This window comes from Hemiscyllium ocellatum, chromosome 9 (genome assembly GCF_020745735.1).
Source record: "Hemiscyllium ocellatum isolate sHemOce1 chromosome 9, sHemOce1.pat.X.cur, whole genome shotgun sequence".
Classification (NCBI taxonomy): Eukaryota; Metazoa; Chordata; class Chondrichthyes; order Orectolobiformes; family Hemiscylliidae; genus Hemiscyllium; species Hemiscyllium ocellatum.
In genome coordinates, this window is record NC_083409.1 from 113,886,371 (window position 1) to 113,913,287 (window position 26,917).

General features: G+C 42.9%; 1 protein-coding gene across 5 annotated transcripts in view; it reads right to left on the minus strand.

Moving 5' to 3' along the window:
• Positions 1-9,898: 9,898 nt before the first annotated feature.
• Positions 9,899-26,917, minus strand: part of LOC132819205 (LIM/homeobox protein Lhx8-like) — a 53,556-nt gene continuing 36,537 nt past the window's right edge. Inside the window, exons 8-9 of one of the 5 annotated variants that reach the window (XM_060830663.1) lie at positions 25,917-26,085; positions 9,899-10,339 (exon numbers count right to left, since the gene is read on the minus strand). In XM_060830663.1, the coding sequence (XP_060686646.1) occupies positions 10,263-10,339; positions 25,917-26,085 (246 nt within the window). In that variant the 3' untranslated portion in view covers positions 9,899-10,262. Of the gene's footprint in view, positions 10,340-25,916; positions 26,098-26,917 lie in introns of all 5 variants that reach the window. The other 4 variants (XM_060830666.1, XM_060830665.1, XM_060830662.1 and 1 more) reach the window with 4 other exon arrangements.

A 26,917-nucleotide genomic window follows, 5' to 3' on the forward strand; every position in this document is an offset into this window, starting at 1 on the left:
TTACAGATGACATGAAGATTGGTGGAGTAGCAGAAAGCATAAGGGACTGTCAGGGAATACAGGAGGGTATAGATAGACTGGAGAATTGGGTGGAAAAGTGGCAGATGGAGTTCAATCCAGACAAATGTGAGGTGATGCATTTTGGGAAGTCTAATTCTAGAGCGAATTATACAATGAATGGAAGAGCCTTGGGAAAAGTTGCTGGGCAGAGAGATCTGGGAGTGCAGGTCCATTGTACCCTGAAGGTTGCTGCACAGGTGGATAGAGTGATCAAGAAGACATATAGTATGCTTACCTTCATTGCACGGGGTATTGAGCATAAGAGCTGGCAAGTCATGTTAAAATTGTACAAGACATTGGTTCGGCCGCATTTGGAATACTGTGTACAGTTCTGGTCGCCACATTACCGAAAGGATGTGGACACTTTGGAGAGGGTGCAGAGAAGGTTACCAGGATGTTGCCTGGTATGGAAGGTGATAGCTATGAAGAGAGGTTGAGTAGGTTAGATTTATTTTCATTAGAAAAAAGGAGATTGAGGGGGGACCTGATTGAGGTCTACAAAATTATGAAAGGTATAGACAGGGTGGATAGAGACAAGCTTTTTCCCAGGGTGAAGGATTCAATAACGAGAGGTCACACTTTCAAGGTGAGAGGTGGAGAGTTTAAGGGGGATACACGCGGCAAGTACTTCACACAGAGGGTGGTGGGTGTTTGGAACGCGTTGCCAGCAGAGGTGGGAGAGGCAGGCACGGTAGCTTCATTTAAGATATATCTGGACAGATGCATGAGTAGGTGGGGAGCAGAGGGATACAGATGCTTAGGAATTGGGTGACAGGTTTAGACAGTACAGTTGGATCAGCTCAGGCTTGGAGGGCCGAAGGGCCTGTTTCTGGGCTGTAAATTTTCTTTGTTCTTTCTTTGGAAACTGTTTTACAGAAAACACACACCGCGTGCCCATTTATTATTTCAAAATGCTTGACTGAAGAGTCATTGGAGCAAAGCACACTGTTGGGGAATCAGCATCAGGAGGTACTGCAGACACGGTGTTATTGTGGTAGGATGGTCAGTACTGAGGGAGTGCTGCACTGTCAGAGGGTCAGTACTGAGGGAGTGCTGCACTGCCAGAGAGTCAGTGCTGAGGGAGTGCTGCACTGTCAGAGGGTCAGTACTGAGGGAGTACCGCACTGTCAGAGGGTCAGTACTGAGGGAGTGCTGCACTGCCAGAGAGTCAGTGCTGAGGGAGTGCCGCACTGTCAGAGGGTCATGTGTTTGCATGTTTAAAATAAACAGGCTTCCCAATCTCCACAGCAGACTTGCATTCTCTCTCCTCACCACATAGTGTCACTGTTTATCTGGAACCTGGCAGAAGAAATGGCAGAATGGCAGCAACTTTATTGGGTGATACTATTCCTGAAATGAATATGTAATTTGCTCCTCCTGTGCTGGAGGAACTAATTCTATCTTCCCTTCAGGAGCTTTCCATGCCTATTTAACAGACATACCGAACAAAACTGCATCAATCTGAAATGCCATCTCTTTCTCTCATCATTAAACGCTGCTTAACTCATTCAACATGTTCAGAATAGAAGGCAGAACATAGAATAATACAGCACAGGGACAGGCCCCTCAGCCCACTGTGTCTCTGCTGACCATGATGTCATTTCAAACAAATCCCATGTGCCTGCATATCCCTTATTCCCTATCTATTCACGTCTGTCTGAATGACTCTTACACGTCGCTATGGCATTTGCTTCTAGCATTTCCCCCAGCAGCACCCTCTACTACCCTCTGCATGAAAGTAAGACAGGGTGAACAGTTGTCCTTGAAGACGTATTAGAAATTCCTGTTTCTTTAGGAGCAACTTCACACACAACCCTCTGTAGAACTATCCAAAATAAAACTGCAAAATGGTCTTTTAGCTAAGCGTGTTACTTTTTTTAAAAGTTTTTTTTAAACATTAGATTACATTAAAGTAAATTGTAAGATACTTCCAGGCTGGATCTACTGGACTTAAACCCTGCAGGGGTTATATGAAGCTGAGAAAGTTTAAGCTCAGGTGTAGGGTAGCTCCAGAATGAAGTTCAGATTTTCCAGAATGGAAATTAAACATATTGAGGTGTAAGGAGGGGATTCTCTGTGTCAGTACTGTACTTTTTGGGATCTCTTTGGGTATTTCACTTTCAAAATCTTTAAGTGTGTCATATATTTATTTAAAGTAATTATTTTTGATTATAAACGGTCTTTGTTGTCACCTGTTTTAGTGAAAGATCACCTCGCTAAAATTAAATCCACTAAACCAGGTTTCAGTCTGGCATCTGACTTGTCTGGTGTATCACCTGGGAGCAGCACAGCACAGCACTCTACACCAATGTGCATACGTTGGAACAATGGAGAATTTTGCCATGGATGTACATAAAAGAGCTTTTAAATCACACATAGAAATTATGTGAAAATTAATAACTAATAAATGAAGCATAAGTAAGGTGTGTGTTGAAACAGAATATAAAGTCAGCACCACAGAAAGTTGCTCCCCTCTACAGCATTTTGATATTTTCAGGCCCTGCTTCCCTGTGTTCAGTCATTGCTTGATGCTCTATTTCATCATCATCCTCACTGAACTTTTGTGCAGGTCATCATAAACAGCGCCCTTGGTGTGATATTATTCTATGGGAATAAGGAATGTTCCATATGCCTTAACGATCCTTTTCATGTGCCCTGGTTACTTCAGGGATCTGTGAATAATTACCCATGATCCCAGTGTTCCTCTGAGCTACCCAGTGCCATTCATTAAATACTCTCTCATCTTGTTTCTTCTTCCAAAATGCAAATTTACTTAACATTCCCCAACATTTTCATTGTTACCATTTCTGTATGTAACAAACAATAAGGGTCCCAGTACTGATCCTTGTGGTACACCACTGGACACTTGGCATCCTATTACTAAGCCAGTTTTTTTATGCATCTCACCGACGTTCTCTCAATTCTATGTGCTTTAACCCTCAGTCTCCCATGTGGGACCTTGTCAAAAGCTTTGTTAAATCCATGAATCATAATAACTGAACTTCCCTCTTCCACACAGGATTCTCAAAAAATCAACTCCACTTATTCTCCCATTCATAACCCTCCATTCCTTTAATGCTTGAAAAATCTTTCAGTCTTGAATATATGCCATAACACAATCTTAACAGCCCTGTGATAAAGAATTCACAAGATTTATTACCCTCAAGACATTCCTCATGTCTTTATTAGGCAACACCTTATTCATATAATGTCCTCTGGTCCTAGAGTCTCCCACAAAGGAGAAACAACTTTTGAATAGAATGAATTAACTGATTTATTGTCACTATATTTTAGTGTATTATTTGCTCTGAAATGCAAACAGAAGCTTCAAATGTCACCACAATCTTGCACCATTTTGAATAGCTTAAGAATAAAAAGATTAATTGAAACAGTCCATCTTTGTTCCACCATGAGCCCCATGCATGCGTACGTTGCATACCTGTGCTTCAACCCATGCCTGACCCACCAACATGCGTGACTATTAGAGACATAGAGGTGTACAGCATGGACACAGGTCCTTCGGTCCAAGTCATCCATGCCGACCAGATATCCCAACCCGATCTAGTCCCACCTGCCAGCACCTGGCACATATCCCTCCAAACCCTTCCTGTTCATATACCCATCAAGATACCTTTTAAATGTTGCAACTGTACCAGCGTCCCCCACTTCCTCTGGCAGCTCATTCCATATACACACAACCCTCTGTGTGAAAAAGTTGCCCATTAGGTCTCTTTTATATCTTTCCCCTCTCACCCGAAACCTATGCCCTCCAGTTTGGACTCCCTCACCCCAGGGAAAAGACTTTGTCTATTTACCCTATCCATGCCCCTCATGATTCTATAAGCCTTTATAAGGTCACCCCTCAGCCTCTGATGCCCCAGGGAAAACCACCCCAGCCTATTCAGCCACTCCCTATAGCTCAAATCCTCCAACCCTGGCAATATCCTAGTAAATCTTTTCTGAACCCTTTCAAGTTTCACAATATCCTTCCAATAGGAAGGAGACCAGAATTGCACACAATATTCCAAAAGTGGCCTAACCAAGAATAATATTCTTGAGGTGCCATCTCTGATACTGGGTCTATCTCGCCAACACTGCTGCCTATGCTGGGTCCTGTACTAAACCCACAGTGGCCTTACAACCAGGAGTCCCCACTCAGGGTCTGCAGCATCCAAAAGGATGTGAGCATAAGAGGTATAGTTAGTATGCTTGCTAAACAGAGCTGAAGTGGACTGAAAAGGAGGTCACCTCAGATTACAACAGCATCTTGATTAGATGGGCTAATGGGCTGAGAAGAGGCAGATGGAGCTTAATTTAGATAAATGCAAGATGCTGCATTTTGGGAAACCAAATCAGATCAGGACTCATATACTTAATGGTAAGGTCCTAGGGAGTGTTGCTGAACACAAAGACCTTGGAGTGCAGGTTCATAGCTCCTTAAAAGTAGAGTCACAGGTAGGTAGGATTGTGAAGAAGACATTTGGTATGCACTCCTTTATTGGTCAGAGTATTGAGTATAGGAGTTGGGAGGTCATGTTGCGGCTGTACAGGACATTGGTTAGGCCACTGTGCTGTACATCCCTATGACTCAATGGTCTCCATTGCCAGGTCACTGCACCAAGAGACCCATCCAGCCATCCTCATGTCACCTCCCCAGCACCAACTTAAACCCTACCGTCAGAGGAGCTTTGCTGCCACTTGCCCTGAACACTGGGAAGACATCTTGCTGCTGCCACCACCTCTGACCACCAGGAGGCTGCCTTTGCTCCCACCCCACACCACAATGCCCCCCCCCAGATGAGCCCTGGGCTCAAAAGCCACTCTACTGCCATCTTTCAGATAGTTTTGCATGTACCTTCAAGACTCAAGAATCTAGCAGTGCCACCATTGAATGTCAGTCCTGTGCTGTAAAAGAATCAATCTCTCTTCATTAGCTTGTTTTTCCATATCCCATTTCAGTCTCGCAAAACCTTCTCTGGACTGTCTCCAATGTCATTGATTATTTAAACATCGAGGCCCTAAATCTGACAGGATTCCAGCTGTGGTCCAACTAATGCTTTGTATATTTTTAAGCAAGATATCCTTACTTTAACACTCCATTAAAGGCCAGACAACATTATGGAGTCTTTGTGGTTTTTCAAAGTTCCCCCAATCTGGTCTAAGCTTTCCTTTTCAATCTGATGCTACCCTTAATCTCACTGGTTCACTATGGCTGGCTTACCCTCCTCCCTAGAATCCTACTCACAGGTCAGCCTTCGCAGAGAGCATAGACTGTTCCATCATTGCTGCTAAACAACTCCTGCATTCTAGCCAACTATGTCCTTGCTTTTTTGTGATTAGCTTTATTTAACCTTAGTTGTTTCTGATCCATGCTCCCCCCTCTCAAACTGAATAACAAATTCTACCACGTTACAGTCACTGTTTCCTGATGGGATGTTTTACGGACATCATTTATTAAATCTGCATCATCGCACATCACCAGATCCAAAATTGCCTGACCCTTTAGTGGATTCATAAACATTTAGTTCCAGGAAAGAGGTACCTTGGGTTCCAAGCAATCGATTGTCTTTGGGGACTCTCTAGTCCAAGGTACAGACAGACGTGTCTGTGGGCAGCAGTGAAAAAGCAGAATGGTGTGTTGCTTCCCTAGTACCAGGATCAAGGATGTCTCAGAGAGGGTGCAGAATGTTCTCCAGGGGAAGAGGGCCCAGCAGGAAGTCATTATCCACATTGGAACCAACGACATAGGAAGGGAAAAGGTTGAGACTTTGAAGGGAGGTTACAGAGAGTTAGACAGGAATTTAAAAAGGTCCTCGAGTAGTAATATCTGGATAACTCCCAGTGCTACGAGCTAGTGAGGGCAGGAAAATGAGGATAGAGCAGATGAATGCGTGGCTGAGGGGGGATCCCAGTGAGATAGTGAGGAAAGAGATCAATCAGAGACTGATGTACTAGAGAACAAAGGTGAATCAAACAGGGCAGGCAAGGCCAAAGCAGAGAGCAAAGTAGAACTGATAAATTAAACTGCATTTATTTCAATGCAAGGGGCCTAACAGAGAAGGCAGAACTCAGGGCATGGTAGGAACATGGGACTGGGATATTATAGCAATTTCAGAAACATGGCTCAGGAATGGGCAGGACTGGCAGCTTAATGTTCCAGGATACAAATGCTACAGGCAGGATAGAAAGGGAGGCAAGAGAGGAGGGGGAGTGGCATTTTTGATAAGGGATAGCATTACAGCTGTACTGAGGGAGGATATTCCTGGGAATACATCCAGGGAGGTTATTTGGGTGGAACTGAGAAATAAGAAAGGGATGACCATCTTATTAGGATTGTATTATAGACCCCCTAATAGTGAGAAGGAAATTGAGAAACAAATTTGTAAGGAGATCTCGGTTATCTGCAAGAATAATAGGGTGGTTATGGTAGGGAATTTTAACTATCCAAATGTAGACTGGGACTACCATAGTGTTAAGGGTTTAGATGGAGAGGAATTCGCTAAGTGTGTACAAGACAATTTTCTGATTCAGTTTGTGGATGTACCTACTAGAGAAGGTGCAAAACTTGACTTCATCTTGGGAAATAAGGCAGGGCAGGTGACTGAGGTGTCAGTAGGGGAGCACTTCGGGGCCAGCGACCATAATCCTGTTAGATTTAAAATAGTGATGGAAAAGGATAGACCAGATCTAAAAGATGAAGTTCTAAATTGGAGGAAGACCAATTTTGACCGTATTAGGCAAGAACTTTCAAAAACCGATTGGGCGCTGATGTTTGCGGGTAAAAGGGACGGCTGGAAAATGGGAAGCCTTCAAAAATGAGATAACAAGAATCCAGAGAAAGTATATTCCTGTCAGGGTGAAAGGGAAGGCTGGTAGGTATAGGGAATGCTGGATGACTAAAGAAATTGAGGGTTTAGTTAAGAAAAAGAAGGAAACATATATAAGGTATAGACAGGATAGATCGAGTGAATCCTTACAAGAGTATAAAGGAAGTAGGAGTATATTTAAGAGGGAAATCAGGAGGGCAAAAAGGGGACATGAGATAGCTTCGGCAAATAGGGTTAAGGAGAATTCAAAGGGTTTTTACAAAAACATCAAGGACAAAAGGGTAACTAGGGAGAGTATAGGGCCCCTCAAAGATCAGCAAGGCAGCCTTTGTGTGAAGGTGCAGGAGATGGGGGAGGAGTATTTTACATCAGTGTTTTCTATGGAAAAGGACATGGAAGATATAGAATGTAGGGAAATAGTTGGTGACATCTTGCAAAATGTACATATTACAAGGAGGAAGTGCTGGATGTCTTGAAATGGTTAAAAGTAGATAAATCCCCAGGACCTGATCAGGTGTACCCTAGAACTCTGTGGGAAGCTAGAGAAGTGGTTGCTGGGCCTCTTATGGAGACATTTGTATCATCGATAGTCACACATGAGATGCCAGAAGATTAGAGGTTGGCTAACATGATGCCACTGTTTAAGGGCAGTAAGGCCAAGCTAGGGAACTATAGACCAGTGAGCCAGACGTCTGTGATGGGCAAGTTGTTGGAGGGAATCCTGGAGGGACAGGATGTACATGTATTTGGAAAGGAAAGGACTGGTTAGAGATAGTCAACATGGCTTTGTGCATGGGAAATCATCTCTCACACACTTGACCGAGTTTTCTGAAGTAACAAAGAGGATTGATGAGGGCAGATCAGTGGACGTGATCTATAGGGACTTCAGTACAGTGTTCGACAAGGTTCCCCATGGGAGACTGATTAGCAAGGTTAGATCTCATGGAATACAAGAACTAGCCATTTAAATACAGGACTGGCTCAAAAGGTAGAAGACAGACGGTGGTGGAGGAGTGTGGTTTTCAGACTGGAGGCCTGTGACAAGTGGGGTGCCACAATGATCAGTGCTGGGTCCACTTTTTGTCATTTGTAGAAATTATTTTGATGTGAGCATAAAAGAGGTATAGTTTGCAAGTTTGTAGATGACACCAAAATTGGAGGTGTAGAGGCCAGCAAAGGAGGTTACCTCAGTTTACAATTGGATCTGGACCAGATGGGCCAATGGCCTGAGAAGTGGCAAATGGAGCTTAATTGAGATAAATGTGAGGTGCTGCATTTTGGGAAAGCAAATCTTCACAGGACTTATACACTTAATGATAAGGTCCTATGGAGTGTTGCTGAACAAAGAGACCTTGGAGTGCAGGCTCATAGCTCATTGAAAGTAGAATCGCAGGTAGATAGGATAGTGAAGGCAGCATTTGGTATGTTTTCCTTTATTGGTCAGAGTATTGAGTACAGGTGTTGGGAGGTCATGGATTCGACCACTGTTGGAATACTGCGTGCGATTCTGGTCTCCTTCCTATTGGGAAAGATAGTGAAGCTTGAAAAGGGTTCAGAAAAGATTTACATGGATGTTGCCAGGGTTGGAGGATTTGAGCTATAGGGGAGGCTAAATGGGCTAGGGCTGTTTTCCTTGGAGCGCTGGAGGCTAACGGGTGGCCTTATAGATGTTTACAAAATTATGAGGGGCATGGATAGGATAAATAGACAGTTTTTTCTGTGGGATGCGGGAGTCCAGAACTAGAGGGCATAGGTTTAAGGGAAAGATCAGAGGGGCAACTTTTTCATGCAGAGAATGGTACGCATGTGGAATGAGCTACCAGAGGAAGTGGTGGAGGCTAGTACAACTGCAACATTTAAAAGGCATCTGGGTGGGTATATGAATAGGAAGGATTTGGAGGGATATGGGCCAGGTGCTGGCAGGTGGGACTAGAGTGGTTTGGGATATCTGATCAGCCTGGACAGGTTGGATTAAAGGGTTTGTTCCCTTGCTGTACATCTCTATGACTGTATAGGTGGCCCCAAATACCAAAGTAAATGTTTTAGTCATGGCTTCCGGTCAATCTACAGCAAGTCAAAGTCCTCGTATGATTAATGGCCTGGTTACACCTTCATCCTCTGATCCACTGTATAGCTACTGTTAGGAGGCCTTTAGACCATTCCTACCGATGTCTTCACTTTGCTTTTAACCTCCACCCATGAGTCTATCTTCAAACACAGTCATTTCTCACTATCATTCTGATCTTTCAGAATGATGCTAACCTAACAATTCACTGAATATTTGGCTCCCAGCTCAGTCTCTGCTTAGTGGGAATGAAAGATACAGACTGGGTCCCTCAGAAGTCAGAGTCCTGAAATCATACAGCATTTGATTAATCAATTTGATTGTCACATGTACAGTACCTACATAGTGAGGAGCTGTGTTTGCAAGCAGTATATTCTGAAAGTTCTTTCAGCTACAAATGTGGCACATGATACATTATGCCAACTTGTACATTTGTTTCTTGCCCAAGAAACATCTACAGGAAACCAACTCTCTACCCAACAAGATTCAGTGAAAACTGGTTTTACTAAAAGTGAGGATTTACTGTTGGCTTTTCAGGTAACAGAAACCAAATACTCAAGAGGAAAATTGAATGAAAACATGATTAGGGTAGGTGTGTCAAGGTAAGTAGAGTAGGCCATTTGGCTCATGCTTCTCCAATAAGATTGGGTCTAGTTTTACTTTATTAAAGCAGCTCTCACACAGAGCAGAAACATTATTGGAATAAATAAAACATTTACAACACAATTGGCAGGACCTAGGCTTCAAAACTTCTAAACAGCCAAAGACATTTTTCTCCTGGATTAAGTTAGAAACTTGACAGCTATTACTTTACTCACGGTATAGCATGCACACAAGTGTAATCAGTACACTTCAGGTTAAACACTTCAGTCAATAATTGAAACAGAGACATCAGTAACAAACATTTATTTTTTTAATATAGTCCAGAATCCAACATTGGTGCATCAGAAACTAGAATGGAGAGATAACAGGACTTCTTACACAAATTTCTTTCCTTGAATAAAGGAAGTTAAACTGTATAAAACACTGTTTGCAAACACTCAATATATTCAACAATAACTTACCAATTAAACTAACATTAACATTTACACTACAAACTTGTAAACATTTGGTACATTAGCAATCCAACCAGAATCAAAGAAACAAAAAGTGCTCCACTAGATGCCAATAAATAGGAAAGGGTCAGGGAAAAAAAAAAAGTTTTTCATCTGCAACACTTCAAAAGCAGAGTGAAATGCCGTAGATTTAACGCACTTTGCATTTATCTTCCAACCTGAATATTCAGCAAAAATCAAATCACTGAAGGGAAGTCAAGCATGGCCAAGAGGAAGCTGTGCCATTGATCGAGATGGAAGAGGTTGAAGTCCCAGTGATGTCGGTGAATGAGCTATTAATGAGAGAGAGGGAAGAGAGTTTAGGTTTGAAGACAAAATATTTACCAGCTTCAACTAAAAAAAAACAAACAGTTTCTGTAGGTGGTGCTCATATTATACAACCCTCTGGATCACAGAGTGCCATGTGCAGGCGTGTATAGAAATAGGTGGTTAGTCCAGATGAATGTGACTAGAGACGGAGGAGGGAGGGCTTTAGATTGAGGAACAGAGGGACTTGTACAAGATGGATGGGTTGCACCCGAACTGGAATGGGACCAGCATCCTTGTGGGGTGGTTAGCTGGTAATGTCAGGGAGGGATGAAGTTAACTTGGTAGGGGGTGGGATCTCAACAGAATCCTTAATAGGGCAAGATGAACAAGTTAAAGACAACAAATCAGCATAAAAATTATAGACAAATTAAGGCAAGAGTGCACTTGGCAAAGTTGAATGGTATTTATTTTAATGTAAGGAGTCAGGTGAATAAAGCAGAGGAGTTGAGGGCATAAATTACATATGGTGGAGGTGGGGGCAGAGTTTAGCAGGGCAGTATTCCAAAATACAGGGTCTTTAGGTGAAAGAGTGAGGTTAAAAAAAGTGTCACAAATTTTGGTTGGGGAATGTATTAGAGGAGGAGGGGTGACATCTTAGAAGGTTCCCCATACGAAGCTACATGGGTAGAACTTAAAAACCAAGCAGGAGCAATTCCGTTTCTGGGAATATACTATCGGCTCCCTAAAGAGAAGATATGTAGGCAAATTTCAGAAGTATGAAAGTAATAGGAGTAGCGTTAACAGGGGAATTCAACTTCCAACTGGGGTAGCCAGAATGAGGGGTTGAGAGAGTGCAGAATTCTTAATGCATCCAGCAGAGCTTTCAGCTGGTTATGTAGAAAGCCCTCCAAAAGGAGGGGACAGTCCCAGATTATTTTAGATAATGAAGGTGCACAAGTGGTCGACATATTAGTAGAAATTACTTTTGCTGACAGCAATCACAATTCCATTAAAAGATTGTAATAGAACATGACAAAGATGAGCCTGAAATCAAAGTTCTAAACGGAGAAGGCCATTTTTACTAGGATTGGTATAATTTGGCCAGTTTTTTTTTTAAAATAATGAAGTTTGTCAGAACAGTGGGACACAAGAAAAGGACAGTAAAGAGCCACAACATTTCAATAAAAGAGGCGAAAGTGGGACCAACAAAACACTTGAACCCAGATTGCGGAGTATACAGCATTGGATTAAAAAAAATGGAGGCTTATGGCAGATAGTGAAAGCTCAAAAACAACAAAAACCCTGGAAAGCACAATGTGAAGGGGACAAGAAGAAAATAAAAGTGTTAGTTGAGCAAAAACGGTGGTAAGAATAATGACAAGTAAGGATAACCAGGGAAACCGTTGGGACACTGAAGGACCGCAATGGCAAGTTGCACATGGAGCCAGAGGAGATAGGTAGGGTTCTAAATAGATACTTAGAGCAGTCACTAGAGAGAGGGTGATAATATGTGTATAGAAATCAGGAAGACTGATGATACTTAAAATTAGCAGAGTCAGAGAAAAGATTCAGTGGATTGGCATGCTTAGGAGGGGCAAGTGTCTCGGGCTGAAGTGAATCTAATCCCAAGAAGTTTGAGGAAAGGCAGTAAATAACAGGGGTGCTAGCAAAAATGTTCAATTGCTCTCTGGATATGGATTGGCTGTCCTTCTCCCATCTTTGGCCTGTGGTGTTGTTTTTCCATGAAGGGAAAAAGATAAACCAGGAAACCTCAGTCTAACCTGTGCTGGGAAACCATTGGAAACAATTCTGAGGGGCAGCTTTAATGTGCATTTGGACAGGCAGAGATTAAACAAGTAGACATCATGGTTTTGTTAAGGAGAGATCAAGTCTGACCAACTTTGTGGAACTTTTCAAAAGTATGACCATGTAGATGGAGGAGGGCAATGCATTCAGTGTAGTCTACTTAGAGTCACAAATCATGGAAACAGACCTTTTGGTCCAACCATGTTCCCAAATTAAACGAGTCCCACTTGCCAGAGTTTAGCAGATATCCTTCCAAACCTTACTCGTGTACCTGCACCCACTACCTTTGGCTGTTCATTCACACAAACCGCAGCATAAAAAAATTGCCCCATGTCCAATTTTTAAAAACTCACCTTAAAAATGCACCCCTAGTGTTGAACTCCATCCCGGGGGGGGGGGGGGGAGGAAGACCTTTACTATTTACCTCGCCTATGCCCCCATGACTTCAAAGCCTCTAAAAGGTTACCCCTCAGTCTCCAACCCACCTATGAAAAAATAGTCTCAGGCTAGTTTTATACCTCAAACCTTCCATTCCTGACAACTTCCTTGTAAATCTTTTCTGAACCCTTTCCATTGAAGATATCCTTCCTCTCGCAGGATGAGCAGAACTGCACAGTATTCCAGAACAAACTCACCAATGCCCTATAGAATCTCAACATGTCCCAATGTCATCGCTCAACCTTTTGATACAGGCAAGCATGCTAAATGCTCGTAACCACCCAGTCTACCAGTGATGCAAACTTCAAAAGAATGATCTATTTGAACCCTTGGGAAGCTGTTCAGCACCACTATCCAGGGTCCTACTATAACTGATCTCCAGTATCTGCAGTCCTCACTCTTGCCCAGAGTCAAAATTAGAGTGGTGCTGGAAAAGCACAGCAGGTCAGGCAGCAGAGGAGCAGGAAAATCACATTTCAGACAAAAGCCCTTCATCACCACCCATTCCTCATGAAGGACTTTTGCCCGAAACGTCGATTTTCCTGCTCCTTAGATGCTGCCTGACCTGCTGTGCTTTCCCAGCACCACTTTAATCTGGTTTCCTATAACCAGACAAGTCCTGACCTGTTTAACAAAAATGCAACATCTTGTATTTACGCAAATTATACTCCATCTGCCACTTCTCAACCCACTGACTTAATTGATAAAGATCTCTAATCTTAGAGTACTATCTCCACTGGCGACAATTTTGTTATCATCCACAAATTTACTAACCACACCACCTATAATCTCATCCTAATTGTTTATATAGGTGATAAACAAAAACAGATCCAGTTTCATAAGGATTTGTACATCACTGGCCACAGGGTTCCACTCCAAAAACAGTCCTCCACCACCCCGGCTTTGTCCCAGCAAGGTTTTAATTAAGGTCCTGCAAGGGAGACTGTGGACGTTAAGAGCCCAAGGAATTTTAGCTATTTGGATCCTGAATTGGCTAAACAGCAGGAAGCAGAGGGTGATTGGTGAAAGAAGTTTGTGACTGAGATTGGTATGGGATAGGTGCCACATTGAGCAATAGAGTCCTTTGCTCTATAAGCAATTTAAACTTTAATGTAGGAGGGCAGATCTTCAAGTCATAGATGATTCAAAAGGTTGGGTGTGGTATATGGAGGAGGATATTGACAGGCTGATTAGTGACAATATGGAATTTAATCCAGATAAGCCTGAAGTGATGCACGAGCAAGGCAAACAAGGGAAAACAGATGGAGAACCCTGGGAAGCACTAAGCAGAGGAAGCCTACTGGACACCTCCAATCTGGAAGAGTAGGATAGTGAATAAAATGGTTAAACTTGCATGAGGTACTTAAACTCTCTGCCCTTACTAACCAAGATAGAGGGAGGTTATTCTGGAACAGTATAAAAGACTTGGGCCATATCTGGAGCATTGTGCAGCTCTGGAATGTACATTATAAGCAGGATATGACCACACTAGGGAGGGTACAGAGGAGATTTATCAGGGCACTACCCAGGCTGGAGAGTTCTATCTTGACAAGAGATTGGATAGACTGGAGCTGCCTTTCTTGGAGCAGAGATGGGAGCAGCATAATTGGGATACAGGAAGACATTTTACCTGGAGAGCTCAGTGGCCAAGAGGCATAAATTTGAACAGTTAGAGGGTGGGATGTGAGGAAGTACTCTTACCCCCAGAGGGTAGTAGCAATCTGGAACTCTGCCTTCAAAAAAGGTAGAAGCAGAAACTTATTTAGATGTGCACTTGCACTGCCAAGGCATACACGGCTATGCCAAAAGCGAGGACTGCAAATGGGAGATCAGAGTAGACACTGGTGCTAGGAAAGCACAGCAGGTCAGGTAGCATCCGAGCAGCAAGGGAGTTGCCATTTCAGGCATAAGCTCTTCATCAGCAATGGCTCCATTCCTGATAAAGTGCTTTTGCCTGAAACATCAACTCTCCTGCTCCTCAGATGACTCTGACCTGCTGTGCTTTCCCAGCACCACTCAAGATACCAGGCTGAAAATAGGAGAATAGTTAGATGGTTGGATTTAAAACTAGCCTAGTTCTATGAACCAAACAGTTCTGAGAAACAGGACCCAAAATGGTGATGGGAAGGGGAAACATACCATGAGATGTGGGCACCACTGGTTAGGCTAACATTTATTGCCTATCCCTAGTTGCTCAGAAGGTGGTAGGGAAGCTTTCTTAAAGCACTGCAGTCCATGGTTGGATAGGTACACAACAGGTCAGGAGGCCATTGCCAGGAGTTGGCCCAATGATACTGAAGGAACAGCAGTAGAAATTTCAAGTCAGGATTGTGGGGCTTGGAAAGTAACTTCCAGGTGTCAATGTGACTAATTGTCCTGGAGGTGAAAGGTAAAAAGTTTGGAAGATACTGTCGAAAGGATGGTTACATATCAAAGCTGTAATTTGGATGGTGCAAGACATTCTTGTGCATTATTCAGAGTTTAGAATTCACGTGTTCCCAGAAGCATAGAACATAGAAAAATACAGCGCAGTACAGGCCCTTTGGCCCTCGATGTTGCGCCGACCGAAGCCTACCTAACCTACACTAGTCCAATAACCTCCATATGCTTATCCAATGCCCACTTAAATGACCATAAAGAGGGAGAGTCCACCACTGATACTGGCAGGGCATTCCATGAACTCTCAACCCGCTGAGTAAAGAATCTACCCCTAACATCTGTCCTATACCTACCACCCCTTAATTTAAAGCCGTGTCCCCTAGTAACAGCTGACTCCATTAGCGGAAAAAGGTTCTCACTGTCAACCCTATCTAAACCCCTAATCATCTTGTACACCTCTATCAAATCTCCCCTAAACCTTCTTTTCTCCAATGAGAGCAGCCCCAAGTGCCTCAGCCTTTCCTCATACGATCTTCTAATGCAATCTTCATCATATGATCTTGACAAATGGTCAAATTATATTAAACACTAGCAATGGACATAGTTTTACTGGCTCAAATCTCAAAGAACCTCCAGAATCAAATGCACAAAATCTAAGGTGGCCCTGTAGCATCAAGTACTCAAAAATCAAAACAGCTTTAAACAACTAGAAAAAAGGATGTATTTAATCATCATCATAACACCTTAAGGGCAAATTAGACTCAAACCCAAAACTTCAGGCCCAGAAGCAGGGAGGCTATAACAGAATGCCAAACTTAAGCAGATTTTTTTTAATAAAACCAGTCCCTCAGGTAGGTGTTCAAAGGTCCCAGGGCAGAGGGAGCAATTCCAGGATAATACCTGCCTCACTCTCCAGAGTGAAACTGTATCCTGGCCTCCTTAACAGATAAGAAATACTTCTGATTTCAATATTGAGAAATACTGGCACAATGAATTGCTGAGTGACCCAACTTTGTAGTCTCTTAAAACTGAGTCACTGCATTTTAAAAAGAACCTTCAGCCAGAAGCATTGGATCACATCGGCACTGGATGGTGCATCGGTCTAAATTTAGTGACTGACCACTGATGCTCCGCAAAATTTAAATTCTTATACTATTGCAAGCTGTAACTTGTTATAAACTAGTGAGCAACATCTTAGCCAAAACTTTCTGCTTGAACTTCATGCTGGGTCTCCCATACTAGACCTAACACCCTGTAGTTGCCCACATGTAGGAGGGTGGTGTCAGTAAATGAATAACTGGTGCCCTTTAATTACAAAATAAATCACTCCTCTGTTCTGCCAAGTACAAGCATATAGACATTTTACTGGGAAACAAAATTTGTATTAGTATGGACAGTGTCCTTTAACTGAAACTGGGTTTGATACCTTTTACAAAGGTACCTCATGCTTGTACAAAGATACTGCCCAGCAACAAGATTTGGATTGGCTGCTAGTACCCAGTTTGCCATTCAACTGAAGGGAGAGATTAGACTTGCAAAAAAAAAAATTCATTTAAGGTGAAACAAGACAAAATAGAGTTCAGTTTCAAGACAAGAACCAAGTCCATCTTCAATTTGGCAGCCAATGTGATTAATCAGCAACTGAAGTCACCTCATTTCACCCCTACTGGTTTGAACTTTGACCCACAGATTGTACCTTTTGACTATTTTCCACCTATGATCTTCCTAAAAAGCAATCAGCTGACAATTAGTTGGAGTGTTTGGATTTTAGCTTGCATTAGAGGCCAAATTAAAATGATACCTGGTGAGAGATTTCTTAGTGATCACACTGATATAACCAGTTCAGTTTCTGGGAATGTATTTCGCATTTGTGAAAACTCATACAATAGACTCAAATTTCCAGCACACTGTCACTAGGGATTAGAGTTTCAGATTCATGGTCAAAAGATTTTTGAAAAGTAGGTAATACTGAGATTGTACCGGACACAAGTTTAAAAATTATTTCACTCCTGTCACTGGCTAGACCATATAATGCATGGTCTTTAATTGCCCAGAGGGCAGTGACACATCATCCCCATTGCTGTGGGTCGAGTTACACAGATCTTCCTGAAAAAGGAATCAGTGAACCAGGAAGGTTTTAGACCAAATTTTATTGAATTCAACTTCTCTATATGCTGTAGTGGTATTCAAACATCCTTAAAGACTGGGTTTCTGGATCACTAACCCAAGATGTGGACATTGAGCCTTCTACTGATTCATGAAGCACAGAGGACAGATGCTAGATTTATTGCATAGTAAAATATTAGAAGTAGCTATAACAGACCCAACTGCTTTTATATATGAAGAGATTAGTCAAGGCAGCAAGGCTGAACTTGTGAAAGATAGGACAGAGATAAATCAATATTAGCACATTTGGGGATATGTGGAAATACTAGTAGGGGGAGGTATACAATGTGGGAACCACGATTCTTAGGGGACATGAGCGTTATTTCCCCTTGGGTGGAGCGTCCAGGACCAGAGAGAGTATCCCAGAATACGAGGTCACCCATTTAAGATCATTCGAGAGGAATTGGAGGGCCATTAGACTGTGGAATTCTTTACTGCAGAGGCCCGTCAAGTATACTGAAGGCAGAGACATTAAGGACTGGTAAGGGAATTCAAAGTTTGAGAGAAGATTTGTAGCTCAGGTGCTTGTTGTTGTGGTTCTGTTCGCTGAGCTGGGAATTTGTGTTGCAGACGTTTCGTCCCCCGTCTAAGGGACATCCTCAGTGCTTGGGAGCCTCCAGTGAAGTGCTTCTGTGATGTTTCCTCTGGCATTTACATGATAATATAATACTATAATATTCACAGGAGGCTCCCAAGCACTGAGGAAACCCCCTAGACAGGGGATGAAACGTCTGCAACACAAATTCCCAGCTCGGTGAACAACTGGTAAGGGAATAAAGGGTTGTTGGGAAAATGCGGAATTGAGGACTCTAATCAGTCATGACCTCACTGAATGGAGCAGCAGACAATGGGCTGAATAGCCTATGTCTGTTCCTATATCTTATGGAAGACTCACTGGCGTTTAAAAAATTCCAGTGCGGGACTTGGGCATTGCTGATTGGCCAGCATTGCTAGTTCATCTCTATTTGTCCTTGAGGTGGGAATGAGCTGCCGCCTTGAATCGCTGCAGTCCACTTGCTGTGGGTTGACCTACAATGCCAGTAGGGAGGGAATTCCAGGATTTTGACCCAATGACTGAAGCAGTGGTACACTTCCAAGTCAGGGTGGTGAGTGACTTGGACGGAAACTTGCAGGTGGTAGTGCTCCCATGTTTAGAAGGTGCTGTCTAAGGATGTTTAATGAATTTCTGCAGTGCATGTTGTAGATAGTAGCAGCAGCATGTACTACTGAGTGCTGGCAAAGGGATCAAATATTTGTAGATGTGGTGACAATCTAGTAAGTTGTTTTGCCCTGGATGGTGTTGAGCTTCTCTAGTGTTGTTGGAGCTGCACCCATCCAAGCAAGTGGGGAGTATTCCATCACACTCCTGACATGTGCCATGTAGATGGTGGATAGACTTTGGGGAGTCAGGTGTTGAGTTACTTGCTGTAGCATTCCCAGTCTCTGACCTGCTCTCGTAGCCACTGTGTATATGTGGCAAGTCCAGTTGAATTTCTGGTCAATAGGAACCCCAAAGATGTTGACAGTGCAGTATTGAGCGATAGTTATACTGTTGGATGTCAAGGGATGGTGGTTAGAGTGACTCTTATTGGTAAGGGTCATTATCTGACATTTGTGTGGCATGAATGTTAATTGCCACATGTTGACCCAAGCCTGGATATTGTCTTGGTCTTGTTCATTTGAGCACGTACTGCTTCAGTATGAGTCATGAATGGTGTTGAACACCCAATTCTCCAGCTTGCCAATGATTGCAAACAGCTAAAGCAGCTTGAAATTGGAATACAAGAACAAAAAATAGGAGCAGACCATCTGACCTGTTGAGCCTACTCCACCATTCAATGAAGTTGTGGCTGATCTATGGACTCAATGCCATTTGCCCACCCATTCCCTAAAATGGGTAATTCCTTTATTGTTCAAAAATCTTCGAATGAAAACATTCAACACCGTAGCCTCAATGCTTCGCTAGGTAAGAAATTCTACAGATTCACAATCCTTTGGGGGAAGACGTGCCTCAACTTAGCCTCAAAGGGGCAGATTTAGGACTATCCCTCAACCCCCACCTCAGAGGAGACTATTTCCCTGCTTCTCTTCCCTTCAGGATCGGTGCTGGGTCCTCTACTTTGTAATTTACATAAATGCTTTGGATGCAAGCATAAGAAGTACAGTTAGTAAGTTTGCAGATGACACCAAAATTGGAGGTGTAGTGGACAGCAAAGAAGGTGACCACAGATTACAACATAATCTGGACCAGATGGGTTAGTGGGTTGAGAAGTGGCAGATGGAGTTTAATTCCGGTAAATGAAAAGGTGCTGCATTTTGGGAAAGCAAATCTTAGCAGGACTTGTACACTTAATGGTAAGGTCCTAGGGAGTGCTGCTGAACAAAGAGACCTTGGAGTGCAGGTTCATAGCTCCTTGAAAGTGGAGTCGCAGGTAGATAGGATAGTGAAGGCAACGTTTGGTATGCTTTCCTTTATTGGTCAGAGTATGAGTACAGAGTTGGGAGGTCATGTTGAGGCTGCACAGGACATTGGTTAGGCCACTGTTGGAATATTGCATGCAATTCTGGTCTCCTTCCTATCGGAAAGATGTTGTGAAACTTGTAAATCTTTTCTGAACCCTTTCAAGGATGCGGTCGGGGTTGGAAGATCTGAACTACAGGGAGAGGCTGAATAGGCTGGGGCTGTTTTCCCTGGTGTCAGAGGCTGAGGGGTGACCTTAGAGGTTTACAAAATTATGAGGGGCATGGATAGGATAAATAGGCAAGTCTTTTCCCTGGGGTTGGGGAGTCCAGAACTAGAGGCCATAGGTTTAGGGTGAGGGGGGAAAAGATATGAGACCTAAGGGGCAACTTTTTCACGCAGAGGGTGGTATGTGTATGGGATGAGCTGCCAGAGGAAGTGGTGGAAGCTGGTACAATTGCAACATTTAAGAGGCATTTGGGTGGGTATATGAATAGGAAGGGATTGGAGGGATATGGGCTGGTGCTGGAAAGTGGGACTAGATTGGGTTGGGATATATCTGGTCAGCATGGAAGAGTTGGACCGAAGGGTCTGTTTCCATGCTGTACATCTCTATGACTGACTCTATTCTCTCTCTCACTCCCCCTCTCTCTCCACTTAGTGAAACTCCTCTGAACCACCTTCAGCATCAGTACACCTTTTCAAGTTTAAAAAAAAAATTCTGATTGCCTGTACTTAAAAGATAGGAAGTTGAGGGAGACAAAGAAACAATGGCTGGAACTTTAATTGCAAAAAGGAGGAAGAGTTCCAGCTTACAAGGCTACAGTTTAAATATGGAGGTGGCGGTATTTTTAGGTGGGTAGCTACCTGAAGGAGCAGTGCGCCAAAAGCTTGTACTTCCAAATAAACCTGCTGGACTATAACCTGGTGTTTTGTGGTTTTTAAACTTTGTCCACAGATTCCCGCCTCAGGTGACTGACTGTGTGGAGTTTGCACATTCTCGTGTCTGCGTGGGTTTCCTCCGGGTGCTCCGGTTTCCTCCCACAGTCCAAAGATGTGCGGGTCAGGTGAATTGGCCATGCTAAATTGCCCGTAGTGTTAGGTAAGGGGTAAACGTAGGGGTATGGGTGGGTTTCGCTTCGGCGGGTCGGTGTGGACTTGTTGGGCCGAAGGGCCTGTTTCCACATTGTAAGCAATCTAATTAAAAAGGAAGCCTTCAAGGTGGATGATTGTGATTAGATTACAGCAAGGAATTTCCCAGAGTCCAGTAAGGAACTGTTTAATTTATATAGGCGCAACCAAAATTCCAAATCTCTCAAATTATTTGAGGAAAGGTAGTCTGAAAATTTCAAAAAACTGAACACTGCCTCTGCGGAGCAAGTTGATAGGCAGAGCATGTGAATGTTATCCACCACTGTCACGTAGCTTAGACTAATGCCCTGTTCAAAAAGGATATTTTGGGGGTGCACAAATTTGTTCCTGAAGGATGCAGGCAAAAAATTTGGAAATTTGATGCAGCAGCCTGAGCAAACCTGAAATCAACTTGTTTATAAATTCAATAACTCGTAATCCAACAGTTAGGAGTAGATACGAAAAACGAAGCTGAGTTCTGATAATTCAGAACTCAGAGGGCAGCTACTGAAGTGACAGACAGTAGGAACAATTAGTGATTAAAACTTTCCTGTACCTCTGAAATATAGTTGAATTTGATTAGGGAGCTGAAGGAATCCCGGAGAGCGGTGACCATGATTATAGAATGCACCCTGCAGTTTGAGGGGGAAGAGTTAGAACCACATGTAACGGTATTACAATAGAGTAAAGGGAACAAAAGACAAGCAGCTGGTCAGAAATTCATCCCAAGGAAGAAACATACTCCAGAGACTGAACAACTGCAGCTGACGAGAAGTCTGGTGAAAAATTAGGGGGAAGATTTTAAAATCCAGAGGATAAAAAATAGAAATAAACTAGTAATAAAAACTACTCTTGCATTCTTCAAAAGAGTTATCTTAAAAAAAAGGTACAGGTAAGTGTGGACATTGGCCCACTGAAAAAATATGAGGCTGGAGAATAGTAATGGGGAACAAAAATGATAATGATACTTTGCATCAATTTTTGCAGAGGAAGATACTAGAACGTCAAGAATCAGGTGAGAATTATAGAGAAGGAGCTGGGGAAGCTGACAGGTCTCAAGGCGGATAAATCACCTGGATGAGAGAGAGGACACCTCAGGGTTCTGAAGATAGAAATCATGATCTTCAGGAATCCTTGGAATTGGAGGGTCCTAGGGGACTGAAAAATGTATAGTGTAATGCCCCTATTTAAAAAGGGAGGAAGGCAGAAGTTAGGAAATTATAGGCTGATTAGCCTGACATCATTTGACAACCCACTAAAATGGCAAGATAATATACTTGGAAGTGCATGGTAAAACAGGGCTGAGTCTGCACAACTTCAAAGGGAGGTTACATCTGACAAATGTTAGAATTCTGAGGTGGTAAGTGAGCAAGTTAGACAAAGAAGAACCTTAGACATGATCTAGGCCGTTGACAAGGAGGCTACTAAATAAGCTAGAGCCAATGGTGTCAGGTGCAAGGGACTGGCATATATCAAAGGTTGACTGACTGACTCAAGGCAGAGGGGGGAAATAAAGGGTTATTTTTCAGGATGGCAGCAGTGAAGAGTTTGAGGACTCTGGGTCTGTACTTGGAATTTAGACAGATGAGGTTGAAACTTTTAGAACATGGAGATGGTATTTCTAGGAGAGTAAGACCTGCAGACATATTGAAGGGTCAAACACTTAGAACTGAGGTAGCGTTTCCTCAGTGTGGGGCCTCTGTGGAACTCTGACATGGAAGACTGTGGAGTCCAAAAATCAAAACAGTGAAATAGGCCATTGAGCCCTTCTAGTCTGCAACACCATTCAATACAATCATGGCTGAGCAGGTGATCTCAGTATCCCATTCCCACCCTCTCCCTAGTCCCCTTGATCCCTTTAGCCACAAGGGCCACATCCAGCTCCCTCTTGAATCTATTAAATGAACAGGCCCCAGCAGCTTCCTGTGGGAGAGAATTACACAGGTTCACAACTTTGAAGAAATTCTTCATCTCAGTCTTTAATGGCTTACTCCTTATTCCTGGACTGTGACCCCAGTTCTGGAATTCCCCAATATTGAGCACATTCTTCCCACATAGCCAGTCCAGTGACATCAAGATTCTGTGGTTTCAAGAGGATCCCCATTATTCTATATTCCAGCAAATACAAACCCCGTTGTTCCAGTTTTTCATGTCAGTTCTGAAATCCCAGGAATCAGTCTGGTGAACCTTTGCTGGATTCCCTTAACAAGGATGTCCTTCCTCAGACTAGGAGACAAAAACTACACACAATACTCAAGATGTGGTCTCACCAAGGCCCTCTTACTCCAATACTCTCATCCTCTCACTGAAGGCCAGTGTGCCATTAGCTTTCCTCACTGCCTGCCATCCTTCAACGATTGTTCCACTATGACACCCAGGTCTTGTTGCACCTCACCTTTTTCCTAAACAGCCAGATAGATAATTTTCTGTTTTCCTGTTTGTGACCAAATTGGATAACCTCACATTTATCCATGTTATATTGCTAGTCTGTCCAAGTCACCCTGCAGATTCTTAGCATCCTCCTCACAACAAAGGTGAGTGGCAGTCCATCATCTGCAAATTTGGAAATATGGCATTCAATTCCTTCACCCAAAAATGTTAATGTATTTTGTGAACAGCTGGGGTCCCAACACTGCATCCTATGGAACCAACTCTTCACTGCCTAATTGAAAAGGACCCATTATTCCAACTCCCTGCTTCCTGTCTGCTAGTTCTCTATCCATGTCAATACAGTATTTTAGATAGGGATAGATCAATCAATACTTGATTAGTAAGACCCTCAAGGCTTACGGGGAGAAGGTAGGAGAACAGTTGAGAAATTGAATGGCAGAGCAGACTGGATGGGTCAAATTGCCCAATTCTGCTTCTGCCTTGTGGTCTTCTAGAAGATGGAAAAGTGAAAGTACTGAATGTAACCAGTACAGAAAAACCCCATAGTTGGGAAACACAAAGATCTTAGACTAGACAGCATGGTGGATCAGTGGTTAGCACTGCTGCCTCAGCACCAGGGACCTGGGTTCAATTCTAGCCTTGCCCAACTGTGTGGAGTTTGCACATTCTCTCCTTGCCTGTGTGGGTTTCCTCCCACAGTCCACAGATGTGCAGGTTAGGCAAGTTGGCCATGCTAAAAATTATCCAGTGCTCAGGAATGTGTACATTAGGTGCAATAGTCAGGGAAATGCAGAGTATGGGGTACGGGATTGGGTCTGGGTTGGTTACTCTAAGGGTTGGAATGGACTTGTTGGGCAAAAGGCTCATTTCCACACTGTAGGGATTCTGTAACTATCCTTAAAAAAAAGAGTGTGGTTGATGTAGGGCTGGAAGCAGAGGGAAGGTTTTGAACTTCTTGGAATTCATAACAGTCTGTAAAAGATGGAATTATTTGTGGGTTTTTGATTTTTCTTTGACTACAATTACAAAGCTTTAGGTAAACAATGTGGGAGAGGTGGTGAATAAATAGGAGAGAAAACATGGAAGGGTTTCTGACAAGTGATACAACTAGGCCTGTAACATGAAGGGGTACAAGAGCCAAACTTCACAATAGAAAACAGCAATCCACAATTACTAAATATTCAAGGGGCAAAAGAATAATAAGTGGTCAGTTGAGTGGCTGGAGGAGATTGGGAAAGGAGTTAGCAGAAAGGACAGTTGAGGAACAAAGACAGGCACTTAAGTAATAGCTCAGAAGGTATAGCTGAGGAAGGAGACTAGGAAGGGGATAAACTGACCCTGGTTAACCAAGTTAGGGGTTATATTAAATTGAAAGAAACACATAACATGACAAAGATTAGTAAATAAGAGGATTGGGAAATTTTAAAAACCAACTGATTGAAAAAAAAACAAGGACAACCCAGAAAGTAATATAAAAATGGATAAATTCACCGAGAGCGAGAGCGCGAGCGGGGTGTAGGTTTGCTCACTGAGCTGTAGGTTTGATATCCAGACGTTTCATTACCTGGCTAGGTAACATCATCAGTGGCGACCTCCAAGTGAAGCGAAGCTGTTGTCTCCTGCTTTCTATTTATATCTTTCTCCTGGATGGGGTTCCTGAGGTTTGTAGTGATGTCATTTCCTATTAGTTTTCTGATGGGGTTGATAATTGGCATTTAGATCTATGTGTTTGTTTATGGCGTTGTGGTTGGAGTGCCAGGCCTCTAGGAATTCTCTGGCATGTCTTTGCTTAGCCACCATTTCAACTGGGACAACACATCTATCCTGGGACAGGCTATGCAAAGACATGCCACAGAATTCCCAGAGGCCTGGCACTCCAACCACAACGCCATAAACAAACAGATCTAGATGCCATCTAATAACCCCGTCAGAAAACTAACAGGAAGTGACATCACCACAAACCTCAGGAACCCCATCCAGATATAAATAGAAAGTAGGAGACTACAGCTACGTTTCACTTGGAGGTCACCATTGATGATGTTACCTAGCCAGGTAATGTAGGTCTGGATATCAAACCTACAGCTCAGCGAGCAAACCCACACTCTAAACCTCAACCTGAGCTACAAACCTTGCATATATAAAGAGTATTAGACTCTTTCTACAAGATTATTAGCATTGAGAGCAGTCCAAGAGTTCACCACACTGATGCCACAAGTTGTGTAGATTGGGTCTGTACTGATTGAAACAGAATGGAGAACAGACATTGAAACATAAGATTCTTTGAGGATTTGACAGGGTTGAAATGGAGGCTGCTTTGCCTTGTGGGAGTAAAAAATGAGGTCTGTAGATGCTGGAGATCACAGCTGAAAATGTGTTGCTGGTCAAAGCACAGCAGGCCAGGCAGCATGCCTTGTGGGAGGACAAGTAATTTCTGAAAAGTGAGGAATTTGAAGATTGACGATCTGTTGAATTTTTACTGAAGAGCTCTGTCAAGGCTGAGATTGAAAACCTCAGAATCAAAAGGTTATAGGAAGAGGGAGTCAAAGATTCAGATCAGCTACAATCTTACAGAATGAGGGAGCAGACTCAAATGGGCTGTATGACTCTGCATCTGTCATATGGTCTTCTGGAGGACAGTCTTCCTTCTACAGGGCACAGCTTATTACAGAGAAAAAAAAAATACATGTCCATGCCTTTATGGCAAAACACTCAAGACAACATGCCCAGATAGATAGGTAATGGCTCAGCTAGAGTAAACATTACAACTTTAATTGTAAGTCAATTTGAATTTGGTTCAAGTATTGGAACAGAATTTCTATTCAACTTACATTCCATGTAGGTGTGTAAGGCAGTCAACATCTGTCCATCTGGTGCTACATATGCTGAGTAGGTCATTTCATCCAGCATTTGGGGAGACACACTCTCCTGTTGCACTGTCACTGGGGTAGATGACAGGTGGTTTGGACTCACATGCTTCTTGTGACGTGCTCTACAGTTCTGAAACCAAACCTGTAAATATCAATTTATAATTACAGCACAAAACAAGAGCAGTGTCATTTTTTAGGATTGGCTTGCATTCAAAGAAAAACTAAATACACAAATTTTCAGAAGGGATGATCCGCTGGAGAATTGTGCAGTGGCTACTCCCACCACGAAGTCTTCATAGATTGGTCAGAGTGTAGAGGTCAACAGATTTTGTTCCCTTCAATTGATTTTCTCCCTAGCGGTCTTCAGATTTCTTGATGAACAACCCCCGCTCCTAGAGTGTATTGTGCTTTTGATACCCTCAATACTTTTACATGTTCATTGTGGTTGTGGGGAGAAAGATGCAGGGGAGTGGTGGAGGAGAGGAGGAAAGGAAAGAATGGATTTCTTCAGCTGACAGTTATAGATGAAGGGCTTTTGTCCAAAACAATTTTCCTGCTCCTCGGATGCTGCCTGACCTGCTGAGCTTTTCCAGCACCACTAATCTAGGGGCTGATCTCCAGCATCTGCAGTCCTCACTTTCGCATAGGAGGCCAACGGCAGGTCTATGATCAGATACCATTAGAAACTTCATGGACTCTGGATTCAATATTGAAGGCTCCCAAGGGCATTATCTTCTCCCTCTAGCACTTATGGAATACTGCAGAACAGTAAAATGGATGACTGGGACAGCTTTGTGCACAATGCTCAATTTTTCTGGGAACAAATTTGTTTCCAGGTGTTAGTAAAGGAACCTATGTAAATATGACTGGGCATTGCCTAATGTCAATTGCAGTACATTGTTTGTCTCAGGTGATCCAGTTTTAAAGTTTAACTTTTCCTTTGGCAATTTGATACAATTGGA